The 21,623-nt window shown below is 32.4% G+C and overlaps 1 protein-coding gene across 1 annotated transcript; it reads left to right on the top strand.

Moving 5' to 3' along the window:
* Nucleotides 1–13,646: 13,646 nt before the first annotated feature.
* Nucleotides 13,647–18,771, top strand: LOC111409182 (wall-associated receptor kinase-like 14). Its single transcript, XM_023039165.1, has 3 exons — nucleotides 13,647–14,746; nucleotides 16,419–16,451; nucleotides 17,245–18,771. Exons 1-3 carry the CDS (start codon nucleotides 13,936–13,938, stop codon nucleotides 18,510–18,512), a joined length of 2,112 nt encoding a protein of 703 aa, XP_022894933.1. The 5' UTR covers nucleotides 13,647–13,935; the 3' UTR covers nucleotides 18,513–18,771.
* The last annotated feature ends 2,852 nt before the right edge of the window (nucleotides 18,772–21,623 follow it).

Here is a 21,623-nt window from a genome sequence, read left to right on the forward strand (position 1 = left end):
CATTGTTAATTTTACAATATTTCAATTATTAAATTATATAAAAGACAAATATAAAAATTAAATAAATAATTACTTTACCTTTTTTTAAAATGTAAAGACTATTCATATTATTTAAATAAATTTGAAAAAATAAATTAAAGATAATTTCCTAAAAAAAAAAAAAAGAATCAACATTGTTAATTTTACAATATTTCAATTATTATATTATATTGACAATGATAAAAATTAAATAAATAAATAACATAATTACTATTTAATCAAATAAAAAATTTAATTAATTACAAAAATTATAAAAAAATTTAAAATTAAATATATAACAGTCTGGGCCATTAACAGTCCGCCCAGACTGTTAACAGTCGGGTAAGCCGACTGTTAACGGTCGGGGCCGAAAATCGCCATTCCCGACCACTGAGCTCCAACAAAAGCTAAAAATCAACATTTTTCACACTCCCAGCATGCCCACAATCTAACTACTCATGCCCATGGATCTAATTAAACCGAAATTAGTAAGAAAAATTTTATAAACTTGCACATGAACCGCATTAACTGGAGAAAAGTGATGAAAATTAACTGGTTATTTTATTTTCGGTGTAGATGATAGTCGTTGACTGCGACGTTGGTGTAGTTACCGGTGGTCGGTCGGTCGAATTTCTAAAGTAGGTCGGTCGGTCGGTCGACGGTCGGTCAAAGATTTTCAAACAGTCTGAAAGGTAAAATGGCATTTTACTGTGAAGTTTTTTTTTTTAACTTAATTTGTTTTTTTTTAATTCATTTAATGGGTTAAAGGCCAATGTCAAATTTTGCTACAGTGGAAGAGCCATTTTCGTGTATTTCCTCGTGAAAGCTACGACGACTGCATCTCACACATAGAGTGTGAGTTTTGTTCCTTCGCTTACCAAAACTCCCTGTTCCCTTTCCCTGTTAATAGTAACAAATTTCAATAAACCTACTTTATATAGCATCTATTAATGTTGAAGAAAAATGGAATTAGATAGAGGAAGAGAGGTTACCATGAGCGAATTGGAGATAGAGGTTCAAACTTGCTACTGAATTTTAGAGAAAGTATTTTATACATGACCGCGGAGGAAATTAGGGTTTTTCGATCCACATGTCTCTGGATTGAGCTTTTACCGGGGATTGGTGCTCACCATTTGGGTGGGTTTAAATGACGATTAGCCTTACAATATCACCATATTGGGGAAAATATAGTGGTGTTCACCATATTGGTGTGTTTTGGCTTGATTTTCAGACAAATTCAGCTGGGTCCTAGGTAGGGCAGAGTGAGGTAAGGTTGTTGGTGGTATAATCCGACGGGTGTGGTGGCCGGGAGGTGATTGGGTTGTGAAAGTGGTGGTGGAAGAGAATTTAAAATTAAGTTGTAATGTTTTTTAAAAATTTAGGATTGTGATTGCAATTAGTTATTTATTTTTTGTTTTATTTTATTTTTAAATTATTTGAATCGGTGGTAAAATCGTCATTTTATTGGAAAAAAAGGACTAAAATGACATTTTTCGCAATGAAAGGTGAAAATAAAGGCAAAAATGCTAAAAAATGAAATGTGGAGAAGTTTTGCACAATTACTTTGAAAGGTAAGGACATTTTGTGCCAATTACAAAAGTAAAGACGTTTTGTGCCAATTACCCTTTTCCTTATATTTTTCCTTTTAGTGTAAGATTATTTTCTTTATTAGTTGATTGTGTAATTTCTCATTTTGGTTTATTTCCTTTTAGTGTTATTTGTAACCCTATAAATAAGTTCTTTTACATTGTAATATCCATAAGAGTTTACATCGTAATATCATTCATATTTTTCTTAACATGGTATCAAAGCAATATATTTCTTAACATTTAGGGAGTTTGTTAGTTATAAAAGCCAATTCTTATAGTATAGTAGTTACGTATGAATTCCAAAACACTGAAAGGCTGTGGGGTACTGGGAAGAGGCAAGTAAACTCTAAAGCATCCTAAACTTCAAACGCCTTCTCACAAGAAATTGTTACTATATTCAAAAATAGCACGACAATGTTATATCATTTGAACTTTGAGCATTTTATATGACAACAAAGTATGGCTCCGCTTAGCCTGCCATAATTCGTGTTCGGCTTGGCTAGATAGACGAGTCAATTCCACTCGGCTCGACTGGCTGAACAATGTTACATCATTTAAGCCTCCTTTTGGCTAATTTAGAAGTCATTTATAAATCATTTATGAATAGTCAATCTTCATTTTGATCCATATCTTTCAATGGGCCTACAAATACTCTTCACTTATGTATCACTCATTTTCATCTAATATGCTAAGTTGACACGTCCTTGACTCAAGAACTTGGCTATCTGTACAGATATGAAAATCTCTACATGTAGCTTGACAGATGAATGAGTCTGTCCATGAATCTGAAATTCAAATCCAGGCATTCATCTATTCAATAATCTTTTCGTACCTTTTTATTTGATGCATACATTAACACCAACATGATAAGTCAATGAATATTGACTAAGCCTTTGTTGAATATGGTGCCTTTGCATCACGTTTACTCGTAATTTGATGAACTAAAAATAGGAAAAAAGAAAATGATATAGATTTTGTTTCCTTTACAGCTTACAACCATGCTTCTTTGGTTTTGCTGCCCATTAAGAGGATATGGTTTAACTTGTAATTAAGTTGGGTCTTTTTAAAACAAACACAATTGTACTCAAATGTTAACTTTTTACATACATAAGTTTAGAAAAAAGTTACTTGTGTAGAGAGTTAGGAGGAAGTGATGTTATGGTGGGATTTTATAAGAGAGGACATAAAAGATTTATAATGTAAGAGATATTGTTTGTGTTTGAAAATAAGTATTTAAGCGGAATGTTAATCTTAAATGAAGTCGTAAAGTTGTGTGATTTGTGTTAAAATGTACGAATAGGATGAGATACAATGTGTTTGACAATCAAGCGTCTATTTGGTCATTACATTACATTTTTTGCCAATTTTCAACCCCCTTTTTTGACTCAAGTGGGGGTCAACCTGTGTCACTTTGCAGAGATTCTCATTTTCTCAAGTGAACCTTTGGTCCAAAGGATAAAAAAAACCCTTTCGTGTTCACACTAAGGGGTGTTTGGGAGACATTTTTATATAAAAATACATTTTTGAATAGTAAATTGATGAAAAATGTGCGATTGAAAATTAAGGAAATTTTTTTCATTTACATGTAATATTATTTTAATAAAAAATGTGTGATTGAAAAAAAGAGAGGAAAAAATACATTTTGAAGAAAATGAGTACCAAACGGGGCTAAATTACCAATATGCCGCTTAGTGACCCAAAAATTGAGGACAAGAGTAGGGGAGTGGCTGGACCGTAATTTTGTGCTGCACACATTGATTACTCTTTATGTACATGCAAGCTACACACACTCCGAATGGTATGACACATAGGGCCCATAGTTGCTGGAAAAATTGAAAAATAATTTGTTGTGATGAGTTTTAAACCTCATTCTCCTTTTCATTCTTTCTCTCTTTCTTATTTTTAATCACATAATTTTTTATAAAATAATATTTCACGCAAATCAAAAACGTTTCATTTATTTCAATCATACATTTTTCAAAAAATACTATTCCAATCATTAAAATTTGACAAAAATGAGGATCAAACGGGGGTTTAATGAGTTATAATGGGGGCCAACTATGCATGAATGAAGAGAAAGCAAGTGTTCGCCCATGTTTGATAGCCTCGATTTTCCATGGAAAATGAAAAATGTTTTCCATTTCCACCAAATTTGTGTTGTTTGATTGTTAAAAGTTTCAATGGAATTTGTTTTCCAACTTCCCTCTACACATGTGCCAATTCCACGGTTTTGTATTGGTGAGAATTGGATTACCAACCACTTTTTATTTAGGCCATGTTTGAAAGCATGGAAAATCAATGGGAAATGGAAATAGAATTCCACTTTGCAATTTTAACAATGTTTGATGGCAAATTTTTTCATGGAAACGATTTTCCTACCCCTCCTTTCACACGCCTTATTTCTAGCTTTTTAAGGAATTCTAATTCCTATAGATTAGGTGAGAATTTGTTTTCCAGTTCTTTTTTTTTAATTTTTTTTGTCAATGAAAATAAATTATATTCCTAATTGTAAAAAAATATTTTCCTTTAATTGACAATTTTTATATAAAACAAAGTTAAACGAACACCAAAAGATAGATTTTTTTTTTGAATTTTTTGTTTTGGCAATGGAAACAAATTTAATCTCTAATGTCAGTAAATTTTATCCCTTTAATTAATAATTTTTATGTAAAATAAAGTCGAACGAATACCAAAAATCACTTTTATTTCAACATTTTTCACGCGAAAAATTATACCAATCAAACACAATAATTTACAATTCCCAAGAAAATAATTTCTAGGCAATTCATTTTTCTGAAATTCGTTTTTAATTCAATTCAATTCCATCTTTGCAATCAAACGGACCATTATATATATATATATATATTTTTTTTTTTTGGCAATTAGAATAAATTTTATCCTCAATTGTAACACATTTTGTCCCTTTAGTTGACAATTTTCATGAAAAATAAAGCCAAACGAATATTAACAAATAAAAATTTCAACATTTTTCAAGTGAAAAATTGTATCAATCAAGCACATTTAATTGTTGATTCCCAATAAAACAAGTTTTAGACAATTCAATTCCCTGTAATTCGTTTTCTTTATACTCAAATTTCATCCTTACAATCAAATGGACCCTAAAATGAAAAGAGTTATAATGTAAGAGGCTTTTAATTAGCAACCAACAATTCATTACAGTATAAAATGTCATAGGGACCATTCATAAACCAATATATAAGTTAAGGAAAGAAACAAAAACGCAAAAATGTTAGTTTGGCCTGTTCGACATGAGCATAAGAACTAACACTCCTAACAAATTTGGAGTAATAGAATTGGAACACAAAAATGTTGGATAATTTGTGAACCCCATATGCAGTGAGCAATCCTTTTTCTTAAAAATAAGTTATTATATATGTTACAAAAAATCTATATGTAAAATAATAATTTAAAAATCATAGATGACAAAATAATTAACTTAAAATAAATTCAATTTATTTTGAACCAGCTAGTTATTTGCTACAACCAAAAATTTGTTCCACTTGCAAACATCTCTCTACATATAATATTAATATAAAAAGGGGTTAATTTCACAAATGATCACTGAATTTACCTAAAAATTTCAAAACGGTCACTGAAATTTTAAAACGGTTTCACTAACGATCATTCTATTAAGTTTAGGGCCCTATGTTTTTCTTTCAAATTTAAAGGACCAAAACACTTGAACACAAAATGTTTAGGACTGACGATGATGGTGATGGTGATGGTGATGGTGATGATGATAGTGATATTGGTAAGTAAAATATCTTTTATATATATCGGTTTTTTTTTGGACGTAATGTTTTTCCATTTTATTTTTTAATGACTACATTTTTTCATTTCCTCTATAGATTGGAGTACTGACGATGCATCAATCGAGAGTCAATAAGAATTTTTATTCACATTTAAAGTTAGAGTAATAGACTAATGAGATATATTTGATTGCTTATTGTGATGATTGTTGATCTTGTGCTAATATTCAATGTAAGATATTTGAAATATTTTCTTTAAATTAATACTTTATTACCTTCTATATGTACATGTTCGAGTAAAGTTATGGAGTTTATCTTTACAAGGATTCTCTTTTAACCAAAGAACATATAAATTGATAGTTAGTTGGAAGCATATCCTGGAGTTAAGAATATTATTTAAGTGTCCCGTGAGTTTTTTGTTATTTCTTTCATATTTTTAGTTCTATTTTCTAATTTTCAAGTTTGTTCAATCATTCTAAGTGGTTCGACCTTGACTAGTAATATAGTTTATTTGTATTTATTTTTATTTTGGAGGTAACTAAGTTTGTGGATAATACCCTGATCTATATTTATGTGGTTGATAGTGCTATGATTTTTTTTTCTATTTTGATATCAATTATATTTTAATAATTGTACGTTTAAGCATGCTCTACATAAAGTCACGAGTTATTTCTAGTTAAATAACTTAAATTTTCATATAAATGTGCACCTCCTTAACGATTTCATTGCGACGAAAGAAATTGAAAATTATGTGTTTAAAATAGAATCTTCGGCATACGTAAATAAAAATAGAATCAATTAGGAGACAATTGTACATCGTTGAAGCAACAAACCCTTTGTGTTGTGAAATAAATTTAACTACGAGCACAGCTTGATACATAAATAAAAGTTCATTGTCACAAAATACGTTGTGTCATAAAATAAAATATGTGATGTATATAAATAATCACAAAATAAATTCGGCAACAACTGCACTTGTTGCCCAAATGATGGCGCGATAGACTATTCGTGTTACGAAATAAATTTAAATACAAACATCACTTGTTACATAATATATTGTTCTACAAATATTGAATATAATAAAATACATTATGCGACATATCAAATACATTGTAAAACATATTTCACAACCAGCATTACTTGTTATTAAAAATATATTACTATGTGCACGTGTTGCTGCAAAATAAAATAGGTAGCAAAAATTACACCTTTAAAAAAATATTCGCAACAAATATTTTTCTTGTAAAAACTTTATTGGAATAATCGTTGCAAAAAACTGTCATGTCATCCTTTTGTTTTTTCGCGACTTATAGCATTAAGACGAAATTATAGTTACAAATATCGTGTTGCTGTTTCATATTTTTTGCGATTAATGTCGGAAGTTGTCACAAAATATATTCGGTGACTAGACATTTGCAGCAAACATATTTCTCATAAAAACTTTATTAAAATATTCGTTGCGACAAACTGATTTGTTGTCCTTTAAATTTTTCGCGACATATAAACATCGACAACATTACCGCTACAAAAATTATATTGCTATTTCGTATTTTCAGAGTCACTCAAATAGTGTCGTGATTTTGTTAATGCGATGAATGACCGGAAAGTGTCGCAAAACACAGTCTGTGACATATATAGAGCCAACAAACGTATTGTCGTCGCTAAATTGCTTTTGCAACAAAATCTCAATTTTTACGGCAACTTTTTTTTTTCGCGAAATTAGTTATTTTTTGTAGTGGGTCCCTTATTATGGATTTTCAAATGTTTTTTCTGATCATGTTCACTTTTGGCATAAATTAATTTGGATAATTAAATTATACCATTTCAAATCGGATCACGGTCTTATGGTCTAGATCGCACCCTTTTAAAATGTCGTGACTTTTCATCATGTACTTTATTGAATACTTTCACCCTATTCGAAAAAACACAACTCTTTAATATGCACCATTTGTATATTTAAAAATTTGCGATTATTCATTGCATCAATTGGTGATCTTTTCTATTCACACCTATTAAAAAAATATTAAAATTGAATTTAGTTAAAATATTAATTCCTATACACTACATTAATTTTAACTTTATTTTATGCACAAATGGTGGCAGACGATTAAAAAATTCAACATATATTAACGTGCTAGTTATCGTAATATACGACCCGTAGAATGTTGACATTTTCTAGTGTTTAAAGATTAGATATTCGGACTATAATATATAGTCTAGTAAAATCAAATAGAAATTTTAGCCTTTTGATTCATGTCCAGCATTGATGCTACCAAAAATTGTGCATGAAGGAAGCCTCAAACTTCAGACATGGACTCGAGCCTATTAACAAACAACACTCCAAAGCATTCGAGACAAAGATTAAAATGTTCTTATTAAGTCTCATAGTCTCTCTGATGCTTAAGTCGACAAATGTGGGTAGAGAAAATATGCGAAAAGCTTTATCGAAGAGCAAAGCAATAATATTATGATGTCCGTTATGAGACTAAAGTGCCTCTATATAATGTTTCTCTCTCTAAGAAATTGCTCAACTACTTTTATGCTATCAAACTTAACATACTAACATAAGGATAAAGTCTTTCCGGAAATTTCATAGTAGCTGCATCCATCCATCGCTATTTATGGATTTTCAAAAATTAGTTTGAAACGCGTGCGGTGAAACAAGGGCCAAGAAATATTAGATAGAAGTTTCTTGTATTTTATGAAAGTGAGGTTTCCTCAGACACCAAGATATGTTTAAAATGGAGTGATTGAATAATTAGCTAATTCATTTTCCTAATAAATTGCATGGAGTTCTGTAATAATATTGTGAGATAGTTTTTGTTATTTTAATATTTAATAATAATTATTTCATTGAAAATCACGGTTAAAATACAAGTCGTTGTTTGGCAGAAATCAAAATTAGATTTTTAACAAATTTTGATAGAAGCTGGTCAAATATGTGGTTGAAATTAATTGTTGATTTTAATTTAAATTAAAATATAGATTTTAATTGGTACTAAAAGGGCTAAAGATCTAATGCTTGGAACAACTAGATTGGTTCTTGAACTCTGCACTTTGGACTAAAAATGTTTGCAAACTTTAAAACATATATATAGAGTCCTTTAATTTAACGATATGTACGGTCTTCGCTGTTCCAACTAACAAAAATAATGATTGTTAATTAGAAACGAACTTTTAATAAGTTATAATTGTATCAAAATATTAAAACTATTCTTCTCTAATCTAAAAAAAAAATGCATACATACATATATATAGATATATATATATATATATACACACACACACACAATAATTTTGTTTAATAACTCATCTTTTGCATTACTTAAGTCATTTGGCATGATATATAATCACAATACGAAATTTTCGAGGTCACTTATTGCGAATATCGTTCAAACGTTAACTCTTTAATAAAATAAACAAACTTTATATATCTAAAGAAGTACGTTGGTACATGTATTAGTTAATTATTAAAACACAAAATCAAAACATTTTAGGAACAATTATAACTTGTAATTTTTTAACTATTAACCCGTAAATCTTGCCAATGTTGTCTCTTTTTGACCTGCCTCACAAACGTCACAATTCAAACAACTGCAGCATGGAAATTGTTTTGCATTTGCCCAATTTTGATGAGCTACGTACCATTGTTGGGTATCCTAATCGACTCCTAACGGTCAAATAATGCTGCCTTTTTTTATTTTATTTTATTTCTTTCCATTCTGCCTCACTTTTCCACTTCTCTCGAATATTATTTTGAAAATATAATTTGCATATTGAATTAAATCAAAGATAAAAAATTTATTGTACTTTTACTTTATTGTGGAAGGATACAAGGGAACGATAAGGGAAAAAATAAGAGTAATGTTATTGTTAAGTTGTTAAACTTAATTTATTGTCACTATCAAGAGTCCATACGCGAGTCGAAATTGAGCCCCAGTTTTTTAGAATAAATTATGTTAAAAAGTGATTTTTTATTATTATTATTTTGAATTTGTAAACTAAGAAAAATTTTGTGAGTATATGTGATTGAAAATGAATTTCGGAGAAAAATGAGTTTTAAGAATGGGGTTCATTAGAAATTTTACATTTATAATTTTGATTTTACTCGAATTTTGCTTCTAAATAGGAAGCTGTCATTATGTTTTTTTCATCATCAAAAGATGAGAGATATTAGAGAAAACAAGGTGGGATTTTTCTTTTGTAAACTTCTTTACATCATAATGAATTAATGCAATGACGGATGAAATGTAATCTCACATCGGAAAGAACATCTTTAAATCTTGCATATTCTTTTGTGTGTGTGTGTGTGTCTATATATAATATATATATATATATTTTTTTTTTTTTTTTATGCAATATTACTTTTTTTATTGTATAGAATTAAGGTCTCTAATTCTCAACATTTATATTAAGATTTTGTAACGAAAAACTTGTTTATGTAATTCAAAAATTTAATAGTCTCTTCTTCTTCGTCATCATTCTTAAACAATTTTATCTCGACAAAAAAGTGGACCTATAGTGCACCATACCTATATAAAACTATAATATTTTTAATCAATTTCTAAGATTTACAGCTTCTTTTTGACAATGTACATATAAATGAGTTAGGCTTTTATCCAATTATATTGTCCATTTTGGTCTTAACCTTTTATTTATTTATTAGCTTTTCAATTGTTTTATAATTTTCATTTTGGAACATTGCATTAGATTATATTTTGGATTTCTAGATTCAATTACAAGTTTGTTTTGCTTGCATGTACTCGATTTATTGAACTACATCTCGAGAATAACCACTTATATCACAAAGACGATAATTTATTTCTTATTAGTTCATTAAATATTTACAAGTCAAATAATGGGAAATGTATAAAGTGACTTCTACGTAATATGCTCGTCATAATTGTCCTAAGGACCTTGCTGGACTTACAAGGAAAAAAACTTACAGAACATTTACAGACAACTCATAAGTGGGATGAGTGGATGATTTTGGCATTTTATTACACATAGGGCCCACACATTGTTTCTATTCTGGAAGACTTCAGTGAGGTGGAATTCTGTACATATGGAATTTTCCTTGTACTAAAGCAAACATTATTCTCAGAAAACCTTTATTGGAGACTAGAACGGTGATATGAAGAGAAACTTCCGATAAAATATTAATTCAATAGAGCCACTCAATTGAAAAAATTTAATGTCACAGACATCATTATATAGATTGTTTAGAACTTTATACACATAGTGCCTGTTTGAGCCACATTATTTCATAAAAATACATTCTTAAACAGTGATTTGATATCATTTCAATCACACATTCTTTAATAAAATAATATTACATGCAAATAAAAAAAAATTCCTTATTTTTTAACCATATTTTCCATCAATACACTATTCAAGAATGCATTATTACCAAAATAATGTGGCTTAAACACCCCCTAGATACAAACTAAAAAACATTAACATATAACGTGCTCGTAACAAAGCAAACATGTTCATGTGATTAATATCAATTTCACCATGAACATTTATGGACAAGTTTGTAGTATGCTTGAAACTTGAAAATGGCTTTAGCTTCACGGCGGTGCAGTGTACCGGTGGGCTGCTGTCTAACACGTTGATTTTTCTTTGGTCAAACTATTCTATCATTTTTCTTGCTGACCCATCAAATCCGCCTGTACTCCCAAATTCAAACCAATATAATTTATTTCCATTTCATATTTCCAATTTATGATAAAGGAAATTTTGGTTCATATTTGCGCAGTGATTTTGGCTCTAAATCAGTCCATTTGTCAATAGTGAAAACTTTGATGGTTAATGTTAAATTTGAAAAATATCAACATAATATAGAAAAAAGAAATATGTGAGTACCAAATTTATAAAGGAAAAATCAAGTTTATAGAAGGGTAATCAATAAGTTCTTTAATTACAAGTACAAAACCTGATTCTTTTCTTGTGTAATATTATTTGAAAGGGTAATTGGCACAAAACGTCCATATATTTCATTTTTTGGCATTTTCATCCTTGTCTTCCACATTTCTTTGCGTCGAATGTCCTTTTAACCATTTTTAACATAAAATGATCAAAATACCCTCCCATTTAAATAAAATCAAATATAAAATAAAAAATAAATTACAATCTTACTCCTAAATACTTTAAAATGTACGAGTGAGTCCAAATAATTATTAAAAGACTTAATAGCACAACGTCCCTATGTTTCAAATAGGTGAAAATGATGTTTTCCATAATAAAACGTGGAAATAGGAATGAAAAAGCAAAAAAATTGAAACACAGGGACATTTTTCATAAGAAGTGTCAAACGTAAGGATTTTTTTACCATTAGCCTTATTAAAAAAAATAAAAACTTTCTCTCTTCTCTTCTTCTCCAAGTGGAACTGTAACGTTAAAAATGAAAAAACTCTGACCAACCATTGTCCAAAGTGCCGAACCTCCATACCGCTGAATCATCTGTAAATATTTTAAAACCATGAAGAGGGCGCTCTAGTGAGTATTGTCGATTGGTATGTTGGAAATGGCATGGGTCTCTCCGGAACAGGAGATGCCGTCAGTATTTGCATTCACCAGTTGGGTATTTTGGCTTGGAATTTCGAACAAATCTATTGGCATGAAGGTTTTTAAGATTGGATGTTGGGTGATATGTGTCAAGAGCTCAGGCTTTTCGATGGTATGATAGTCTAGCAGTTTGGGTGGTGCTGATTTGCTAGAGCTTTTTGGCTTCCAGCCACACACACACATAGATAGATAGAGAGTTTTTTTTTTAATATTTTAATAAAGCCTAATAGCAAAAAACATGCATACGTTTGACAGTTCTTGCCAAAAAGGTCTCTTTGTTTCAATTTTTTTGCTTTTTCATTCATATTTTCATGTTTCATTGCGAAAAACGGCCTTTCACCTATAAGAAACATAGGGATATTTTGCACACTATAGGCTAAACGTTGGGACATTTTATGCTATTAGGCCTTTTAATAATTATTGGGACTTATTTGCACTTTTTAAAATATTTAAGAGTAAGATTGTAACTTATTTTTTATTTTTCTTTTCTTTTTTTTTTGGTTTTATTTAAATGAGAGGGTATTTCGGTCATTTTACGTTAAAAATGGCGAAAATGACGTTCAGCGTAAAGAAATGTGGAAGGTAAGGGCAAAAATGTCAAAAAATGAAAGATGTGAACGTTTTCCACAACAAACTGGAAAGGTAGGGACGTTTTGTGCCAAATTACCCTTATTTAAAACATAGTTATTATCGGCTCAAATAAACTCATCAAAATCTAATGGCAAGACAACTTGCTAATTATGTATCTAAACGACCAATGTTAGTTATTTCGTTTGTCCTAGTAACTGCACTTGACCAATCAACAATGTCTTGCAAACAAACAAACAAAAAAAGATGGGTACTTGGGCTTGAGCCCCTATGTAGTGTAAGAATCAATTAACAATTTTCAGAACGAAGAAAATATGAGAGTATATTGAATTATTTAAAGTAACAAGACATCAAATTTACACTTTTGCTTTGAGTTGGACTCCCTTTATATAAGTTTCAAAATATAAAGGGTGTTTGGTGAGAATTAAAATTAGCTTTTTTCAATAGATTGTGGTAGAAATTTTTGTGGTTGAAAAGTTGTGGGACCCATGAAAGATATGGTTAATATTGATTATTTGACTTTAACTTAAATTAAAATCCAATTTTAATCCAAACCAACTATGCTCATAGTAACGTGTCCAAAGTTAGCTACGAGCACATGAGATAGGCGTCTTAGGGTTTCATTGATATCTAGCAAATATTATGAAAATACAAAGATTCCAAGATAAGTCTCTAGATTCTTTATGTAAGACCCTATTACTAGATGAGTTGTTCATCATGTTATTTGGCCAAGATGGCACCATCGATCATGTTCCGACTTTATGGGTCGAAAGGATGAGGAAAACATATCGTCTCTTAGCCCTTGTTTGACTCCATTATAGTGAGATTTTTTAAAATAATGTATTTTCGAATAACAATTTTTGGGAGAATGTATGGTTAAATATGAAAGAAAAGTTTTTAATTTACATGTAATATTATTTTATTAAAGAATATGTGATTAAAAAAAACATATATTAAAATTTTAATGGGTCAAACAGAGGCTTAATCGATCATTGCTCCTCAATTGGTATAGGCGTGGATCGTTGAATGGGCCACGTTTTTAAACTGATAGTTTGCGCGTTCTTGATTGGACGCTATACAAATAGGTTTGAAATGTCGTCCAAGCAAATGCGTGTAACACCTCTCTCTTTCTCTCTTCAAAATCGAAATTCTGAATTCTGTCCATTTTCACTCGCGAATTATCACGGTAGAAATAACAGGACAATTACCCAACATTTAATAGAAAAAACTGCGTTAACTTCAATACATTACCTCCTACCAATATCAATTGATCCCTTTAATTCTTCATATTCTTCCTCAAGTCAAACTTCTCATCGTCATCATACTTTTTTGTTTTCTTTTGTGGAATTTTTTGATAACTTGTTAATGAATCACTTCTTTCCAGGTATTTTTCTAGCAGCATGCTTAATAGTTTTGAGCGTCATTCGATCCCGCCCACAGATACTATGATTTCTAGCCAAATATTCATCTGGGTAGTTTTCTTTTTAGTCCTTTCATCAGCTGCAGAAGCAAATAATTGTAATCGATCTTGTGGAGAAGTGGAAAACAAAGTGCCTTACCCATTTGGATTTTCTGACGGTTGTAAAATCAAGTTAAATTGTAGTGAAAACGAGATCCATATAGGCGATTTTTTGGTCCAGAGTTTAACGTCGGATAGTATCTTGGTTAGTCTTCCGGCAACATGCAACCGTTCGATTGATGCACTCAATCCACTATTCGGTACAAACTTTGCGGTTACTGGACGAAATGGACTTCTGCTGCGGAACTGCAGCCAGCCGGTCGATGATTTTACCATTCCCAGTAACTTGATTAATTCCTTTTTCAACACTGATGGGTGCGATTTTGAGGATAGAAACAGTAGTGATAATTATAATCACAATATAAGTTATTATGCAGAGGCAAAAGATGGTTATGTGGAGTTTTCGAACTATGAAAATATTAGAGAAAGGGGTCATTGCAGCTTTTTATTTTCGTCGATCATGGTGAATTGGAATCAGAATGGAAATAATAGTTCCATTATTGTAACTGAGAACTCCTCTATGCCGGTGGAGGTGCAGGCTCAGAAGGTGGAGCTCGGGTGGTGGCTGCCGGGCGTCTGCAATTGTGATCCAAATGCTAACTGTACACCGGTTAATGGGACTGGGTTTCGTTGCAAGTGTCAAAAAGGATATTCCGGGGACGGTTTCGCCGAAGGGGAAGGTTGCAAGAGAGGTAAATTCTTCATTTCTGGAAATTAATTTTAATTGAATTATTTAATGGGTTGTCACACGGCTTTACACCCCTTCACATGGAGGGGGTCCATATGTAATAAAATATTCGTGACCCCCCTCCACGTGAGGGGGTGTAAATTTTCCATATTTAATTGAATGATTCTGCAAGTACAGGTAAATACAGAAAGAATCAGTACAGGATAGCACCTGTATGGCTGTTTTTTTATTTGTCATCCTCCAATAATAATTTGCCAAGTGTCCATCTGTATGATTTCTATGAAAAATTTTCGGTACCTATAGCGTTGTTAAATTTGATGGTCAAGGGGGTGTATTATATTGATGGCCTAATTGCATGTCGACTTTGGCAAAGTGCCAAGTTTATGCTATGAGAATTGGGATATGAAGCCAGCTGGATATTTTGTCGAACCACGGGTATTCAAATGTGTATTTAATAATTGATGAAGATTCATTGATCACAAATGACTTAGATTTTTAATAAACCATAATCTTTTGGTGCTGTTCATATTGTATATGGTTAGATCATATAAGGGGGACTGGTATAGCGGGGATATTTGATCTGTTAAACTTCATCTTGATCATAAACTAACAATAATTTAATCTATAGTAGATGAAATAGAGTGATGAAACAGAAACACCAAAATATACTCTTAAGACAGAGCCTGGTTTCGGATATTCCGGTGAGTGATTGGTGAGGAGACTAGTCTTCAGCTTCCTTCCTTGAATTTCCATTGTTTAACTTCGGTAAACATTGACGGCTCAGATGATTTATTCAAGGAGAGCTGTATACTGGGGATTTGAATATGCAATATTTACTAATAAACAATATAAAGAAGGGAAAGGAGTTTGACTTTGGCCTTATTGATGATGCCATGTTCTAAATATAATTTGCAATTTATATTTGGCTTTCTTTGGGCCATTGCATAATCTCAAACTATTCAAACTAGTACAGTTTAGAATTTTGAAAAGTTTCAATGTTGAATGTGCAAAAGTCAAGAGGAAGAAGATATGGATTGCAGAACGTTCTCATGTTCTTTTCTCGACTTAACGATAACCGACACAAGCATTAGATCAAGCAATCGGTCGTATCCATTGGAAACTTTGGCACGAGATATCCACAGAAGTGTTAGGTCATATTGCAGATGTTACATTTATGTAATGCATGACAAATCAGATCTTTTCTGTGTTAATGAAACTATATGTCTAGAACTAAGTTATTTAAACACTTGTGCTTTACAGTGTACCAAATGTAACTGAGCCAAACGCTTGAAACATGCTATTTTAGGAATAGTAACTTTAAATGATCATTTTGAGTTATTAAGCCTGTCTAACTTATATGAACATATAGTTAACCGCAAGTTTATATCTGTCGAAATGGTGTTTTGACTAGTATAAGAATTTATAACATCATGCTTTTATTTTCTACTGTAACTTTGTTGAAAAATTGTATATTACCATTATATTCTTCAGCAGCGATGAACAACAGGGTATAGAACCTTGATTTTGTTGCATTTAATTCCATATATATGATGTCTGTGACATGCATTAAAGGCTCCCTTAAAACTGCAACTAGTTATTGCTAGCTTTAACTTCCATAATACATTTATTTTTATTGTGCTAATTTCTTCTGTTGTCTGTTGATCGCCATGTACCAGTTTCTGGAACCAAAGTTGGCTTTCTCATTGGAGGTACTGTTTTTAACTGAGTTCTTCGTTTCTCTTTCTAGAAATATATGCTCGTCACTTCAAGTCTTTCTTCTTTACAGTGTCAAATTGCTTTAGGTTAATACTCCTTATTTTATCGTTCAATTATTCTGTTTCTTCTTCTTACTGCCTATTTCTTGCGCCATTTTGATTTTGCATTATTCTTTGTCCTGGATCAGTTTTTAAGCTCCTCAGCACTCTAAAATTTTGAGAGTGATTAGATTTTGAAATTTAATGTTACAATTGCTTGAGTTATTTTTTATTGCTATCACGTCATCAATTATATTCAAGATCAGAAAGATTTCCACACTATTTTTTCTGCCATGTGATTCTGGTTTCAGTAAGAGCTTCGTTTTCCCCATTTTCCACAAAGCCATATTTCCTGCTAGTGCTCTTGACTGTGGATTTATCTAAGTTTCTTCAATATTTTTTTTCTGCAACTACGTTTACATTTCAACCTCATTCAGATAATTATAATTCTCATGCTTGTCTCAACACAGCTACAGGGAGATAATATAAGTGTTGGATCCATAACGTGGTCAAGTGTCCTTGGTTGTGCATAAACATAATTAAAGAACCTTTACTTTATTCAAATTAGGCATCCCTTTTCAGGCCTTATTCATGCTTTGGCTTATTTAATGCCACGTCACTTGATTCAAATTAGATGTCCCATTTCAGGCCTTATATATATCCATACCCTACCGTCACTCTTTAAAGGTGATTAGAATTTTTATTCTTTTCTAAGATAACAGCATTGTCCATTCTGTTTGATTTGCAGGGATCGTTGCTGGAGCTTCTTTAGTGACTGCTGTGGCTTTCATGTGCTACTGCAAAAAGAAACGTTCTGCGTCTCTGAGGAGCCAATCAAGTACTAGGCAACTGCTCAGCGAGGCAGCAGGCAACTCCAGTGTATCCCTCTATCCTTATAAAGAAATTGAGCGAGCAACAAACGTCTTTTCTGAAAAACAAAGGCTGGGAACGGGTGCCTATGGCACTGTTTATGCAGGAAAGCTCCACAATCATGAGTGGGTTGCAATTAAGAAAATGAGACATCAAGATCACGACGGCATTGAACAAGTATTGAATGAAATCAAGCTTCTGTCCTCTCTGAGTCATCCAAATTTAGTCCGCCTTTTAGGTTGCTGTATCGAGAATGGTGAAGAGATTCTTGTTTACGAATATATGCCAAATGGAACTCTATCCCAGCATCTTCAAAGAGAAAGGGGATTGGTATTGTCATGGAATATTCGTCTGACCATTGCTGCTGAAACAGCTCATGCAATTGCTCACCTTCATTCAGCAATGAATCCTCCAATATACCACAGAGACATTAAATCTAGTAATATACTCCTAGATTTCAATTTCAAAGCAAAAGTGGCTGACTTTGGTCTTTCAAGATTTGGCATGACAGATGATTCCCACGTTTCCACAGCACCACAAGGGACGCCTGGCTATGTTGATCCTCAGTACCATCAAAACTTCTATCTTTCAGACAAAAGCGATGTTTACAGTTTCGGGGTGGTTCTTGTAGAAATCATTACAGCAATGAAAGTAGTTGACTTTTCTCGACCTCACAGCGAGATTAACTTGGCTGCACTCGCAAGTGATAGGATTGGGAAAGGCCGTGTTGATGAGATAATAGATCCACTCCTAGAGCCAAATAGAGATGCTTGGACACTCTCATCCATTCACAAAGTGGCAGAACTGGCTTTTAGATGTCTTGCATTTCACCACGACATGAGACCCTCAATGATGGAAGTAGCAGACGAACTAGAACAGATCAGGATCAGCAGCTGGGCACCATCGGATGAAAATGTATGTACGGGATCATCAGTTACATCCTTGAGCTCATCACTGCACAATGGAAGTGAGCAATCAGTGAATGCTACAGCAAAGAAGGCAAGTGCAGGAAGTCAGAGATTGATTGGTCTGCAGAGGACAGATGCCGGCTTGGCTACAATGGAGGAAAAAGACAGTTCTCCGGTTTCTGTCCATGATCCTTGGTTGAGCGAGCGAAGCTCACCACCATCAACAAATAGCTTATAAGGTAATGTAGTTCAATGACCATAGAACTATTTCTTTCAATCTTAGCTTCTTATGTATACAGTACAGACATGCGTGGATGCATGTTTTGAGTACAGAAAAGTTGTCATATTAAACCACCATGTTTCTGTATTTGACTTTCGAACCTTGCTTTCATGCTACATATGAGAGATTTCATCACCGTGCTAAGCATTTGTTGGGAATTATGGTACATTACTTGTATTTAAGAAATAGCAATTTGATTATCAACTTTTTATTATTATATTTGCGCAAATAGTTCTCAATAACTAGTTTCATCAGAATATTTATTAAATTGTCATATAATTTTCTTATAAACGTACCAATGAATGGACGAACTTTGCTAGAATTTCAAATTTTCGAATTTTAAAGTTGTTTCCTTTTTTTTTTTATCTTTGTTACGTAAACATGGCTCTATGTTAAAAAATACTATTTTGTTTCATATTAATATCTTCTAATATATTTGTGATTTTATTTACGAATGTGACTTCAAGGAATCCAATGTTAATTAGACTTTGGTATTGACTACCTCATCAAGTCCAAGATATTTAGGAGTATTTTTCATAAGCAAAATTAATAATATATTACCTATTTTCTTGCACATAATTTGAAAGGTCCCAATTTTCCGTGCCTTCTCTTTTAATTAGAGAAGGACTTCAAGAAAAAGGCTATACGTCTAGGAATGACAATTTGACTCGAAAAATTGGAGCGGGACAATTTCCAGGCAGGGTTTTGTTGCCCACCTTATTATTTTGTTACTTAAAGAAAAGATTCAAAAATTATTTGTCTTAGCCCAACTTTTTATTTGCCTTGGACAGTAAAATAAAAAGCTTACTTTTGTAATACATAGCTTACGTGTTTCTAACCATAATTTGATAAACTTTGTCATTAACATGCGAATAGACATAAAAATATAAAATAAATTAGACCTGAATGATTGTAAATATTTATTAAATTTTAATAAAAATTAAGTTGTGCAAATAAAATTTCGTTTTATTAACCTGAACCCTTTTCCAAGAATTAAAAACACGTTTAAGTTTCTGTTACGCCCCTATCTGAATCGCCTCGGAATGCCCACCACCACACATTCCGACCCGATAGACACCCATCCGAAATGTTTTCGAAGTGATCTCACAAATGTCAACGACCTAATAACACACTGCGAGATATAGGCGATCCTGCTAAACTGATCGAAGCGCCCTTGCCCCTGAGGCCCAGGCGAAGTGGACCTCTGTCAAAAGAACCGCCGCCAATTTCAGAAAGAGATTTTTGCCAAGATCTTCTCTGCACCTAAAGTTTAAATTGATTTGACGTCTTCATGAGGTTAGTTGATGTGACTTATCAACTTTATGTCAACTTAATTCGGGAGAAACAAACTACCCGCCCACTCTACAGACGCGGCTGATTGACGCTTATGAGCGGACGTCTCATACCGTCAGATATATACACGTGTCCCACATCCAACGGTTCATCCCACCTATAAATACCCAAGGTTTGGCAAGAGGCAAATGTAATGAAACTCTTACTACATAGCACTCCATAGCATGTTTATATATTTTCTCCTCCCCCTTAGTGTTTTTGACACAACCTCTGGGTACTGTTCCGACCACCCGAACCTGACTTGACCATCGGAGTGTATACGGCCGCCGCCACCCCCGTTGGTCCCAGCCGTGTGCGTCTGACCGTGCGTTGATTGTGCGTAGGGAGGAATACGTGGAGTAACTATCGATTGACCATATGGAAGGTCCAATTTTCGAGGTCAACAATTTCCTCCATTGAATCCAACTACTTGTAACTCCTCCAATCATTTTCCTCCCACATACTTTATTTAATGCCTCTATTAGTTGGTTTAATTTATCGATGGATAAAATTGAGTGATAGATAAGTGAATAACACTCATTCGCCTATTAAAATATGTGAGTAAAAATGAAATTTAACTATTTGTAAATGGGTTAATTTCACAAACAGTCACTGAACTTACGCGAAAATTACAAAACAATCACTAAAGTCAAAAACTTTTGGTAACGGTCACTTAAGTTTCGGTGCGCTTTCAGAAACGGTCACTGAAGTTTAAAAATTTTCAAAAATGGTCACTAAAGTTTAAAAATAATTTTTTGGACTACTTTTGCGACAACTTTTGACCATCAAGATGACCGGATTTTGATACCGTTGGAAAGTCCACAATCCCCTCTTCAATTACCATCTAAAATCTCCCTATAACTCCAAACGATTTGGTCGTAATAAACCCACAAAGTCGGCTACCCATTTGAGATGCTGATTTTGTGGGTTTATTTCGGTCGAATCTTTTGGAGTTTGAGAGAGATTTTGAATGGTAATTGAAGAGGAGATTGTAAGCTTTCTAATGGTATCAAAATTTGACGGTCTTGGTGGTCGGAAGTCGCCGCAAAAGTTGCTCAAAAAATTTGGGTAGATTTTCAGATTTTTTTGGCGACTTTTGGGACGATTTTCTAGTCAAATCCCTTGGAGTTACGGATAGATTTTGGGTCGCAATTGAAGTGAACATCGTGGCTTTCCGATGGTGATAAAATTCAGTGGTATTAATGGTCGGAAGTGGCCAAAAATGTGCCGCAAAAGTAGCCAAAAAATTGAAAAAGTGTTTTTAAACTCCAATGACCATTGCTGCAAGTTTTTAAATTTAAGTGTCCGTTTCTGAAAATTTTTAAACTTCAGTGACCGGTTCTGCGAGTTTTTAAACTTCGATGACCGTTTCGGAAGCGCCTCGAAACTTAAGTGACCATTACTAAAAGTTTTAAACTCCAGTGACCATTTTGTAATTTTCGTGCAAGTTCAGTGACCTTTTGTGAAACTAACCCGTTTGTAAATGTTTTATAAACTTTACCAAACGGAGAAAATATATTTCGCAGATGATTTTTTTGCTTTTTTTGTTTGTTTTTCCCCTTGTGTTATAATATAAACTTGCACATAACATGTGCTAAATGAAAATTTGACAAAAGAATTTCCCAATTTTAACATATTTTCTGCATTAATTGGGAATGAAACATCAATGCATTGTTGATTCAAACGTAAGCACGGTACTAAGTACCACTGCAATCGCATCAATTGTAATTAATTTAG

The sequence above is a fragment of the Olea europaea genome, chromosome 14 (genome assembly GCF_002742605.1).
Source record: "Olea europaea var. sylvestris chromosome 14, O_europaea_v1, whole genome shotgun sequence".
Classification (NCBI taxonomy): domain Eukaryota; kingdom Viridiplantae; phylum Streptophyta; class Magnoliopsida; order Lamiales; family Oleaceae; genus Olea; species Olea europaea.